We start from the raw sequence: 12749 nt of genomic DNA, 5'->3' as shown, positions 1-12749 counted from the left end.
TAAAAAGAAATCAGAAAAAAGAAATGAAACAACTTGATTTTATAAAAATAAACATAAGAAAGGGAAACCAGAAATTAATGAATTTGGTTACCTACAGGGAGTAGATAGAAAGAATGGGGAGGGAGTGACACTTCTCTGAATATACTTTTTTTAAAGTTTTGGCTTTTGGAATCATATTAATGTTTTACATCGTTAAAAAATTAAATCAAAAAGGATGAGAGAAAAAAGATTAAAATTGAAAAAAAACAGAAACAAGAGAACCTAACTACTTCAAATGAATAACTAATTCTTCAAACAAAGAACTAGTCCAAGTAATGTGGAGAAAAAGGAACCCTCTTACACTGTTGGTGGGAATACAAACTGGGGCAGCCACTGCAGAAAACAGTATGGAGGTTCCTCAGAAAGTTAAAAATAGAACTACCCTACTATCCAGTAATCGCACCACTGGATATTTAACCCCAAAATACAAAAACACTAATTCAAAGGGATACATGCACCTCTGTTTATGGCAGTACTATTTACAATAGCCAAATTATGGAAGCAGCCCAAGTGTCCATCAGTTGATGAATTGAGTAAAGAAGAGGTGGTATATATATACAATGGAATATTATTCAGCCATAAAAAAGAATGAAATCTTGCCATTTGCAACAACATGGATGGAACTAGGTAGGGAGTATAATGCTAATAAGCAATAGAAGTCAGAGAAAGTTAAATACTATATGATTTCACTCATATATGGAATTTAATAAATAAAACAAAGAAGAAAAAAGAGAGACAAACCAAGAAGCAGATTTAAAAATATTTTTTTAAAAATATTTTTAAAAATTTTATTTGTCAGAGAGAGAGAGTGAGCAAGCACAAGCAGGGGGAGCGGCAGGCAGAGGGAGAAGCAGGCTCCCCGCTGAGCAGGGAGCCCAATGTGGGGCTCAATCCCAGAACCCTGGGATCATGACCTGAGCTGAAGGCAGATGCTTAACTGACTGAGCCACCCAAGTGTCCCCAAGAAACAGATTTTTAACTATAGAAAACAAACTGATGGTTCCCAGAGGGGAGCTTTGTGGAGGGGGGGATGGGTGAAATAGGTGATGGAGATTAAAGTGTACAATTATCGTGATGAATACTGAGTAATGTTTAGAATTGTTGAATCACTATATTATACACCTGAAATTAATATAGCACTGTTAACTATACTGGAATTAAAATAGAAAACATTAACAAAAGAGAACTAATCCAAGTAGTTTTGAACATAGTAATTTGACTATATACTGTCAAATTAAAGACAAAAAAGATTTGCAAACAAAACTTGAATGCTTTGCAAGCTTGTTTTTAATAGTGCTATGAGTGCAGGAATTCTCAAACTATTTTGTGTTCATGGTAAGATTAAGCAAATGTGAAAATATACTGCTGCTATGAGGAGCCAAAGATGTAGTATCTCTGAGAAGGGGTGCAAATACGGAAAGGGTGAAAGCAAGGAAAAACCCTTTAACACTATGAACTCATGAATTTTAAAAAGGCCGACTAATAGAAGGAATGATGGAGTTAGAAAATCACCACTGTATAACCAACTTAGTAGTAATTGACCTAGTAGGGTAGACTATCTTCCCACTGTAGGTGGGCATCATTTAATTCATTGAGGGGCTGAATAGAACAAAAGTGGAGGCAAGGAAGATTGGTTCCCTGCCTGCCTGTTTATTTTTTTAAATTTATTTTTATTTTTAAATTTCTTTTATTTATTTCTTTTATTTATTTGACAGAGAGATAGTACAAGTAGGCAGAGCGGCAGGCAGAGGGAAAGGGAGAAGCAGGCTCTCTGCTAAGCAGGAAGCCCGATGCGGGGCTCAATCCCAGGACCCTGGGATCATGACCTGAGCCGAAGGCAGCCGCTTAACCGACTGAGTCACACAGGCGCCCCTTAAATTTCTTTTATTTTTTAGAGAGAGCAAGAGAGCGAGCATGGAGGGGAGGGGCTGGGGGAGAGGGAGAGAGAGAATCTCAAACAGGCTCCATGGGCAGCATGGGGCTTGATCTCATGACCCTGGGAATATGACCTGAGCTGAAATGAAGAGTCAGACCCGAAACCCACTGAGCCACCCAGGCGACTCATCCTGCTTGCCTGTTTGAATTGGGACATTGCTCTTCTGCTCTTGAACTTGGATTTACACCATCAGCGCCCCTGGTTGTCAGGCCTTTGGACTTGAACTTGAATTACACCACTGGCTTTCTTGAGTCTCAAGCTTGTGGATGGTAGATAGCGGGACTTAGCCTCTCTAATTGCATGAGCCAATTCTTCATAATCAATCTATCTCTATATATGCAAGTATATACATATAACTCATTGTCAATACATTTTAATTATTTTTTTAAAAGATTTATTTATTTTAGAGACAGGGAGTGTGTGTGTGCATGAAAGTGGGGGGAGGGGCAGAGCGAGAGGGAGAGAGAGAATCTCCAGTAGACTTCCTGCTGAGCATGGAGCCCAATGGGCTTTATCCCAGAACCCTGAGATCATGACCTGAGCTGAAATCAAGAGTTGGATGCTTAACCAACTGAGCTACCCAGGTGCCCCAATACATTTTAATTATTAATAACAATATCAATGTCATTTTATTATCATTAAATGTTATATTTTATTAATACTATATTATTATTATATTATCACATATATATGTATCTGCAATTGGTTCTGTTTCTCTGAACAACCCTAACCTATACAATTGCCAAAATGAAATATAAAATGCTATGATCGGGGCACCTGGGTGGCTTAGTCATTAAGCGTCTGCCTTCGGCTAAGGTCATGATCCCAGGGTCCTGGGATCAAGCCCCACATCGGGCTCCCTGCTCAGCGGGAAGCCTGCTTCTCCCTCTCCCACTCCCCCTGCTTGTGTTCCTGCTCTCGCTCTCTCTCTGTCAAATAAATAAAATCTTTAATAAAAAAATGCTATGATCATTTAAAACTGATTTACAAATGTGAAATGTTCAATTTAATTTCAGATTTTCAAAAACCAAGTCTTTAGAATGGCTTTACAAGCTAATAAAAGAAATCTAACAAATGGAACAAATGAAGAACCCATTACTAAAGCTAGTAAAATGGCTTTATTGACTAGGATTGAGTAATTTTATAGTAAGTGGAAAAAAACAATCAGCAAGCCATAATTTTTATCTATTGTAAAATATCTTGGCTTGTCCTTAAGTTCACTAATTCTAGTATCAAGTCATGGAGTGATATAGATAAATAATAGGGATCTTTAGAAATAAACATTGAGAGAAATTAAGTAAATATAGGCAAATTCCTAAGTGAACCATAACAAAGGTTCTTGTTCCCTTGCTACTTTAAAGCTCACTGCTACGAGAGCTGTTGTTAAAAATCTGGAGCTGTAAGAAAATTGATGGGTTCAGAAGAAAAAGGATGGGAAGAAACGATAAAAAGTCAGAATAGCTTAAGTGGAGCTGATTTGGGGGAAAGCAAGGGTAAGTTTGGCTTGCTTACACGGTATCACTGTTGTCCAAAAACATTTCCTCCTTCACTGCCCACTTTTATTCCTAAGTTTGTTATACTTCATATAATTATATCAGAAATTCATTTGGTTTAGCAGGTATCTACTTTCATTTTTTTTTAATTTTTAAAATTTAAATTCAATTAATTAACATACGGTATATTATTAGTTTCAGAGATAGAGTTCAGTGATTCATCAGTCTTATATAACACCCAGTCTTATATAACACCTGGGTGTTACCTGCTTTCAACTACAAGATTATACATTTTTCAAAAACTGTTACTTGCCACTTGCTCTCACTGTATGTCCTTTGGTACAATTTATTTTTGTGTGTATATATTGCCAATTTTAAAATACATTAAATAAGTTAAACAAAAAGAGAATGCTTTCCCTTTTTTGGGAAAGATTTTATTTATTTATTTTAGAGAGAAAGAGAGAGCATGAGTGGGAGGAGAAGCAGAGGAGGTGGGAGAGCAGACTCCATGCGGAACAGAGCCTGACGCAGGGCTCAGTCTCACAACCCCGAGATCATGACCTAAGCTGAAACCAGGAGTTGGACACTTAACCAACTGAGCCACCCAGGAACCCCAAGAATGCTTTCCTCTTAATATCTAGTTGAGACTGGTTTCACTGAGGAAATGGGAACTTTGCTTAGGGGAAGGAAGGAGTAGTAATTTACAACGAAAATATTTGTGGGACAGGGCACATGAAAATATTTGGAGCTGGGGGAGCGTGGCTAGGAAAAGCATCTAGTAAAAGCAGATAAAGGGGGTATGATGATAGATGTAGGAGATGCCAAACAAAGAAATTTCTCTGTGAAACTCTTCCCTTTGTCCCTGTTGTACTCTAAATGGCATTCAATTTTTGTATATTTTAATCTAGACTAGTACTGATTAAGACTATAGTTCAGCTACATTATGAAAAAAATAGACTTCTGGGGTTATAACCACAAGTTACAACACTATTCGTATGGAAAATGCATTCTGAATTCCACTCAAATGATTTAAAAAAACATTTTGAAACATAATTTATAACCTATTTCTAAGTTTGGAAAGGTATATTAACTTACAACATAAGACCATAAGCTCCCAATGGGTAGAAATTTCATTTTCTTCATCTTTACCCACCCATCATATTGTGTGGCACACAGACGATATAGCTGAAAGGGTAAATGAGCTGAACATATGAACTACTTTGAAAATTTAACCCCCTGTTCTGGTTAATTCAATGTTCCAGCCTTGGTGGATAGATATAACTATTCTTTCCAGGATATATATGGGAAGTAAATTTTTGTAGATAATATCTTCATTCAAGGCAGCACTGGCTGGCCAACAGGAAAATGGTTGGGTGCTGGTATATAAAAGCCTCCTGGGTTCCTCTGGATCTCTTACTCTGCTGGCTTCACTGTGTTCCTAGCTCTTGAACCAGCTATTTGTTAGGCATTATGTTCCCAGATAACGGATTATTTTTCCATCCATATAAAATCTGAAAAGGGCACTTTCCTCAGTTTTATCTTAAGCTGGTCTCTTTTTTATGGGCTGGGAAACTGCACTCAATGAGTATTAAAATTAAGATATCACGGGGCGCTTGAGTGGCTCAGTCAGTTGAGTGTCCGACTCTTGGTTTTCTCTCATGTCATGATCTCAGGGTCCTGAGATCAAGCCCTGCATGGGACTCTGCACTCAGTGGGGGGTTTGCTTGAGATTCTCTCTTTCCCTCTCCCTCTCCCCTCACCCCACTTGCACTCTCTCTTTCTCTCAAATAAAAAAAAATTTAAAAAAATTAAGATATTACATATCATGATTACATGAACACTGTAAAACCCATCACAAAATATTTTACTTCTTTAAAAAAGAATACTTCAACTCAGGTATAAACTATTTTTTAATTTTTGCAAATAGATTATTTCTCTTAAATTATTACTTTAAGAAATATGATTCTTTTCTTTTAAGACACGTGTTTATTATTTCAAAAACAACAAACTTACTCATCATTGTCTTTTGTTGTAGATTCCTTCCTTTCGGTTAAACTGAGGTGCCTCAATTTTTTCCTTTTTCCTATATACAAGCAGTAAAAAGAAGAACTTAAAGTTAAGGGGAAAATTGTCAAATTTTAAATAGAATTTAGATCACCAAAGTTTAAATAGAAAATAAAAAGGTAGACTAATGAAAGGAAGGTAGGAAAAGAAAAAGTATCCTAGAATTTGCTATGGAAAAAAAAAATCACTATTACGAATAACTTTTCAATAGCTATTTTTTTAAATTTCCCAATATCCCAGTTTTTTACTCATGATGACTTTATATAGAAAAAAAATAATCTTTACTAGATAAAGGATACTTTTATCAAATATTTTAATAAACAATATTATCTTAAAGTTTCCAGTTTGTATTATTTCACCCCTATTTTTTGCCTCAAAGTTAACAACAGGTTGGTGATACTTATATCTATAAAATAGTGAGTTTCTAGTGATGTCACAGTAAAATAAATTTGATAAATGTGCCTGACTTTAAATACATATTGAAAAAATGCATAATGATTTAGTAAACTCTTGGAAAGATCCTGTGTGTGGGGTTGAAAGGTAAATTTGATTTTATAGCTCTAGTAGAATATGTTTGCATTTATTAGTGGTCAAATAGATAATTGTTTTATGAGCTCTCCATTTAGTTGTTGGTTCTACTGTACCTCATAGTACAGTACACCATATACTTTAAACATATCTGATGTATAATAAGTATTTGAGGACATATTAGCAAAAAAATTCTTAATGTCTTACATACAGTGGCCTTCAATAAATGTTTATTGAATGAATAAGCAAGCAAATGAATAAATAATCCAAACTTTTTACTACAAATGAAAAAAGTCCAGAGAAATCATTTTTTTAAATGTAAAATTGGTAACAACTTCCTTACACTATGTATTCTTACGTTGTTGCATTTGTTCAACAACTGGCACAGGAACTATTATTTAACTCAATGTCCTTATTCTTTACAAAGGAAAAACAAGTGAAATACATTTTATTATTTAATTTAACCCAACATACTCAAAATACTCTAATTTTAACATATGATAATATAAAATTATTAGTGGGATCATTCATATTCTCTTTTTCACACTGTGTTTGATATCTGGTGTATATTTTACACTTATAGCACATCTCAGTTCAGATGAGCCACAGTCCAAATGCTCCGTATCTACATGTATTGGAAAGTATAGCTCTATGTAATACTGCAGGAGGATCTGATACTTCCACATGAAACCGAGTACACAAATAACACGAAGGCAATTTCTTTAAATTTTCAAATATAATTTATTAACATAACTGTCTGGAACAGACTTTCCAATGCTGGTTTATACTTTTTTCTTCACTTAATTTTTATTCCATTACTCTTATTTGCTCCTATTACTAGGGGAAAAGTTTATTTAAAGTATATTTTCTATTCTCTGATATTTATAATTTCACTGAGTAAATTGGTTCAGAAACTAACAATAATTTCCCTCATTGTTACTTTGGATCTTATGGCTTCTCTCAGAAAAAAAAAAAACAAAACCGTATCATAACTAAATTATCTCAAAATAGTCTTTAATTCTAAAAAGAGAAAAACTTGTGATTTAGAGATCTTGCTAAAGTACTAGTTATCTCTTTATATTAACTTTTCATTATTTGCCTTGACTCTATCCTTAAATTCCAAATAGTAAGAGTTTAACAAAGGATTAAAGGGAAAAACAGTAAATTTTTTTTAAAAGATTTTATTTTTATTTATTTGACAGAGAGCGAGAGAGCACAAGTAGGGGGAACAGCAGAGGGACAGGGAGAAGCAGGCCCCTCGCTGAGCAGGGAACCCGATGCGGGGCTTGATCCCAGGACCCTGAGATCATGACCTGAGCCAAAGGCAGTTGTTTAGCCGACTGAGCCACCCAGGCGCCCCAACAGTAACAATATCTTATTTATGATTTTAGAGAACTCTGAGGAAAAAGTCTATTAAAATCCATCTCTCTTAAAAAAATCAAGCTGGATATGAAATCCCATGATACACATTAAACCTTATTTTCAGAAAATCTTTGCCTAAAGGTTAATATTAATTTCCTGAATTTTGTGCTATGCTGTCTGCATTCAATTAAGCTCCACAATTAAACATTAAAATTACTCTGTTCCTTTAACTTGTAATTAATTTTCACATTTTAGCACCATCAGTCAATAAAGTTAGGTGAGAAATAGTAAAAGGATGCTTTATTTGAATTTTCACCAGGTGTTCAATGCCTGCTGAAACATTTTTATTATTGTAAGGGGATTAGGCATCTTATTCTATAAAATGTAATCAATAGCATTAATCTCAATCTCCTCATAGAAGGACTTACATTTCTAATATACTTTCCAATTGTTAAATAGGAGGAGTTTTAATATCTCCAAAAATAACACTTGGATCAGTTAACAGAGACTGTTCAGACTCTAATATATCATTAAGAGTATTCCAGTTATTGGGGTGCCTTGGTGGCTCAGTCGGTTAAGCATCCGACTCTTGATTTTGGTTCAGGTCATGAATTCAGAGTTGTGAGATCAAGCCCTGCATTGGGCTCTGTGGCCTGGGATTCTCTCACTCCCTCTCCCTCTGCCCCTCCACCCCTCTAAAAAAAAGAAGTAAAAAGAAAGAGTATTCCAGTTACTTAATAATTGCTTCCTGGGCGCCAAGAGTGATTCTGTCGGTTAAGCGTCTCCCTTTGACTCAGGTCATGATCCTGGGATCCTGGGATCGAGCCCCGCATTAGGCTCCACCTGCTCTGTGGGGAGCCTGACTCTCCCTCTGCCTGCCACTCCCCCTGCTTGTGCTCTCTCTCTGTCAAATAAATAAATAAAATCTTAAAAAAAAAAATTGCTTCCTCGATTTCATTTCATTCTATTAGCAATTAACATACAGTAAACAGCTGTAGATTCTATATGGACTTTTTCTTCCTAGGTTATATATAACAAACAGTTGTGTATGTGATTCCCTTTAAAGGCAGTTTCACAGAACACTGGTGAAAAATGTACCATCACTGAATCTGGGATACATTCAAAATTATATTTTGGACTCTCTGGTAAGGCTCAGGGAGCCCCTTCTCTAACTAATGAAGATAACTTTCAACAGATCATGATATTTAGAAGTACAATCAATGATGTTAATGATAACGGCTAACACTTAAATAGTATTTTTAGGGCCATGCACTGTTTTAAATGTTACATATATAAACTAATCTGCAAAACTGCATTGGTCACTCTTATTCCCATTTTACAGATGAGGAAACAGAGGCACAGAATGGCCACATAACTTATCCAAGGCCCTAAAGCTAGTAAGTGCCAGAGTCAGGATCCGAGTCCGACACCCAACCTTCTGTGCCACTCACACACCCCAAAATCATGTTATTCTTTTAATTAACCAAATTATTATTATTAAACAAGAGTGGAGAGTGAAGAACCTCTTTAGAGGATCAATTCATGAAAAATAACAATGTTAATGGTTCCTTTTTTAAAATTCAAAATACCTTTATTGAGTCCCATGGAAGAAATTTAATATTCTTAAAATTTTACCTATATTATTGAATAGAAAGGTATCAATGAGAAATTGGAATTGCTTTTTAGCTACTAAAACATTAATATTTGAGAAGCAGAATGGTACATTTTAAAATCTTTCATCCAAATTAGATTGTGGACCACATTAAGAAGCATTTGGCTCATATATCTCAAACTGCTCATCATATATTTAAGCTGATAGTAATTTATCAGCTCCTTTGAAATACATATTGTCTGTTCCTTCTCCCACTTAAAAAGAAATCAGTCTTGACAGAGGTCTACCATTTGATTAGTCTTTTCAAAGAACCTGCTTTTTTTTTTAATCATTGCCTTGTTTTCTATTTAATACTTTATTTCTATTTAATACTTTATATCTTTTACTATTTCCTTTCTTGTATTTTTTGGGGTTCGTTCTTTTTCCATCCTTCTGAGTTGAATGCTTGGCTTATTAGTTTTCAATCATTCTTCCTTTCTAAATATATGCATTTAAAAGTATAAAATTTCCACTGAGAACTGTTTTAGTATAAAGCAGTATTTAGGTGTAAAGTTTTCCTGTAAGTTTTTTGTTATTAGCATTCAATTCTAAATATTTTATACTTTCCATTATGATTTTTCTGAACAATGAATTATTTAGAAGGTTCTAGGTTTCCAAACACATGGGCTAAAATTTTTAGAGGGCTGCCTTTTTATTATTGATTCCTAACTGCACAAAATTTGGTTAGCGACTGTGACAGCAATTTTAGTATGTTGAGACTTCTTTGTGACTCCAAACTGGTTATATTCTTTGTAAAAGTTCTAGGTCATGCTTTATCATGTGTTGGGTATTATACTTGTTTGACCACATTTCATTAGATCACACTTGCTAGCTATGTTCAAACTGTTTATATCCTTCCTAAGTTTTTATCTATTTCATCAGTTTCTGAAAGAGGTACTTTAAAATTTACTATAATTAGGGATTCGTGAGTCTCTCCTTGTAATCCTGTCCTATTTCATTATGTTTTGTTTTTGTTTTAGATGCACATAGTTTCAGAAATCTTTTTCTAGTAGTGACTCTTTCCTTCTGTCACTATGTATAGATTCCTTTATCTTCAATAGGTTTTTTTGCCTTAAAGTCCATTTTGGTCTATATTAATATTCTTATACCAGCTATTAATTTTTTTAAAGTTAATAATTGCTTTGTTTTTTATTAATATTAATGATATTAATAAAAACAGCTAAAATATGTATTGAAAACTTACTATATGCCAGGCAATGCTCTGAGTGTTTTGTATATTACTTTTTTATTTTATTTTATTTATTTTTTTTAAGATTTTATTTATTTTTTTTAGAGAGCGAGAGAGAAACAGCATGAGAGGGGAGAGGGTCAGAGGGAGAAGCAGGCTCCCCGCTGAGCGGGGAGCCCGATGTGGGACTTGATCCCAGGACCCTGGGATCATGACCTGAGCCGAAGGCAGACGCTTAACCATCTGAGCCACCCAGGCGCCCCTGTATATTACTTTATTTAATTCTCACAACAATCCTGAGGTAGATATTATTTTCCCCACTTTTACATGCAAACAAAAAAACACAATTATAAAGTCAGTTAACAGATATTCTTCTGCTCCCTAAAAATTATAGGAATCTTAAAACACTTTAGCTTCTTCCTGCTCCCTCATCAGTATTCCGTGCTATTATAGTCTATTATTTGTTTTTAACCCTCTCAAATTGTTTGTCTTTTGCTTTATAGTGAGCAGAATTTGTAGTCACATTTTTGTAATTAGATTTATAGTAAATTTACCAACATGTTTGCTAATTTATTTTTCACCATTGCTCTTTGCATTCCATTCCTTTACCTGAGGCTGTTTACTTCTCCAAGTACATTTTTTAGTAGCCCCTTCAGGGCGTCTCTGTGAATGGTAAATTCTCTCAGACTTTGTCTGAAAAAAAATCTTTATTTCATCTTCATTTCCTGAATAAAAAAATTCAGCTGTGATTTTTATTTGGTATTATTCCACTTCCTGCTGGAGTCTGTTGATATAGATGAAAAGTCTACTATCAGTCTGTCATTCCCTTGTGGGTTATAGGTCTTTTTCTATGGTGGCCTTTAAATTTTTCTCTTTGTCTTTGATAGTTTGCAGTTTTACCATGATATGACTAGGTGTGGATTTGTTTTCATTCATCCTGCTCAGACTAAGCATGCTATTCCAACCTGGAAATTCTCATCTTTCCTTAACTGTGAAATTGAAGTTATGAAAAATTGATAGTCCTTTTATCTTAGAATACTGCCTCAGCCCATCCTCCTTATTTCCTCCTTGTGGACCTCCTATTTGATGTATGTTGGAGCTTCTTATTCTATTCATCATTTCTCTTTACCATTTTATCATATTTCCATTTCTTTATCTCTGTGTTTTTACATTGCTGCAGTCTGGGTGATTTCTACAGATCTATTGTCTAATTCACAAATACTCTCTTTGACTATGCAAATTTGTTGTTTATCCTTCTACTCTAATTATTAAATAATAAGTCTGATGCATCCTTCCTCTTTACTGAAAAGCATAATAGTTTGGAGAAATTTGCTAAGGGGTAGGGGAGGGCAGCAATACAATGATAACACACACAAAAACGTATATAACAATGAGAAATATATATGATGATAAGTAAATAAATATATATCTCTCAAAAGTACAAACTGGAATCATTCACCCCATTTTTGGCCCACATGTAGAGTCTAAGTAGAGGGAAGACTTAGAAACAGATTTTTCTTTCTAAGTACAAATGTATTTAAATTTAATAATAAATCATCTGTTCACATAGTACACAGTTCAAATGTATATAGAAAGTACATATAGATACCTAGAGGAAGAGTATAACAGAAGGAATACAGGCTGAGAGACCTGAAAGTGCAATGACCTTGTGGCAGGAAGGGGTTTAACATGATTGATGAGTAGCAAGAAAGTAAGAGTGGTTATAGTGTAAATGTGGGAAGGGTAGTAGAAAAGGAGATAGACGAGGTGGTCAGGTATTTGATGATGTATGGCCTTAAAAGTCATAAAGTTTTGAATTATATCCTAAGTGTGATGGAAAGTGAATTGCACTTAAAATGCCCTTGAAAATGCTATTTAAATAAAAGTGCTTATTTAAGTTGCATCTTATGTTTTGTACAATATTTAAAAACTGAGAATTGTTAATAGAAGTTATGAGATCATTTGGAACTTAAATTACTTCATAAGAGTCACGCTTTCTTATTTCTAAAACATGTATAAGATGACATATTAGGACAAGCAATGTAATGATTAAAAATGACATAATGTGATATAAGATCCTAGAGAATTCTATGTTGAGACTTTTGTATGTGAGATACATATATCAAGAGTATATGAAACATATATATGTACAGTTTAATGAAACAGTATAATCACTATATAAGTTAAAAAATAGAACATTACCAGCACCCCAGGAACGCTTGCTATATGACTTTTTAAAAAAGAGCTTACTTAGTACTATAATCTGTGATAATTATCCACTTAAATGTCAACCAGGATCATGTGACCCATCTTTTTATGGGCAAAAGGAATATTCCCTTAAGTCCATATTTAATTTCAATATGGAAATTGAATACACATCCACTTAAAATCTATTCATATTTCAGTAGAGATGTGCCATCTCTAAGGCACTAATTTTTAATTTTAAACAAAAGATATATTAAGTGTATTAAAAACAGAGCTTGAAGA

The 12749-nt window shown here is 34.3% G+C and overlaps 1 protein-coding gene across 1 annotated transcript in view; it reads right to left on the bottom strand.

Moving 5' to 3' along the window:
• The window catches only part of ITGB3BP (integrin subunit beta 3 binding protein), a 58032-nt gene that overhangs the window by 17849 nt on the left and 27434 nt on the right, over window positions 1-12749 (bottom strand). The window contains exon 4 of the mRNA XM_035018374.1: window positions 5482-5551. Within this exon, the coding sequence (XP_034874265.1) occupies window positions 5482-5551 (70 nt within the window). The remainder of the gene's footprint in view (window positions 1-5481; window positions 5552-12749) is intronic.

Source organism: Mirounga leonina, unplaced genomic scaffold (genome assembly GCF_011800145.1).
Source record: "Mirounga leonina isolate KUSES-001 unplaced genomic scaffold, KU_Mleo_1.0 Mir_173, whole genome shotgun sequence".
Taxonomy (NCBI): Eukaryota; Metazoa; Chordata; class Mammalia; order Carnivora; family Phocidae; genus Mirounga; species Mirounga leonina.
Note: the sequence above shows the minus strand (reverse complement) of the source record. Positions and strands in the feature narration are given on the sequence as shown.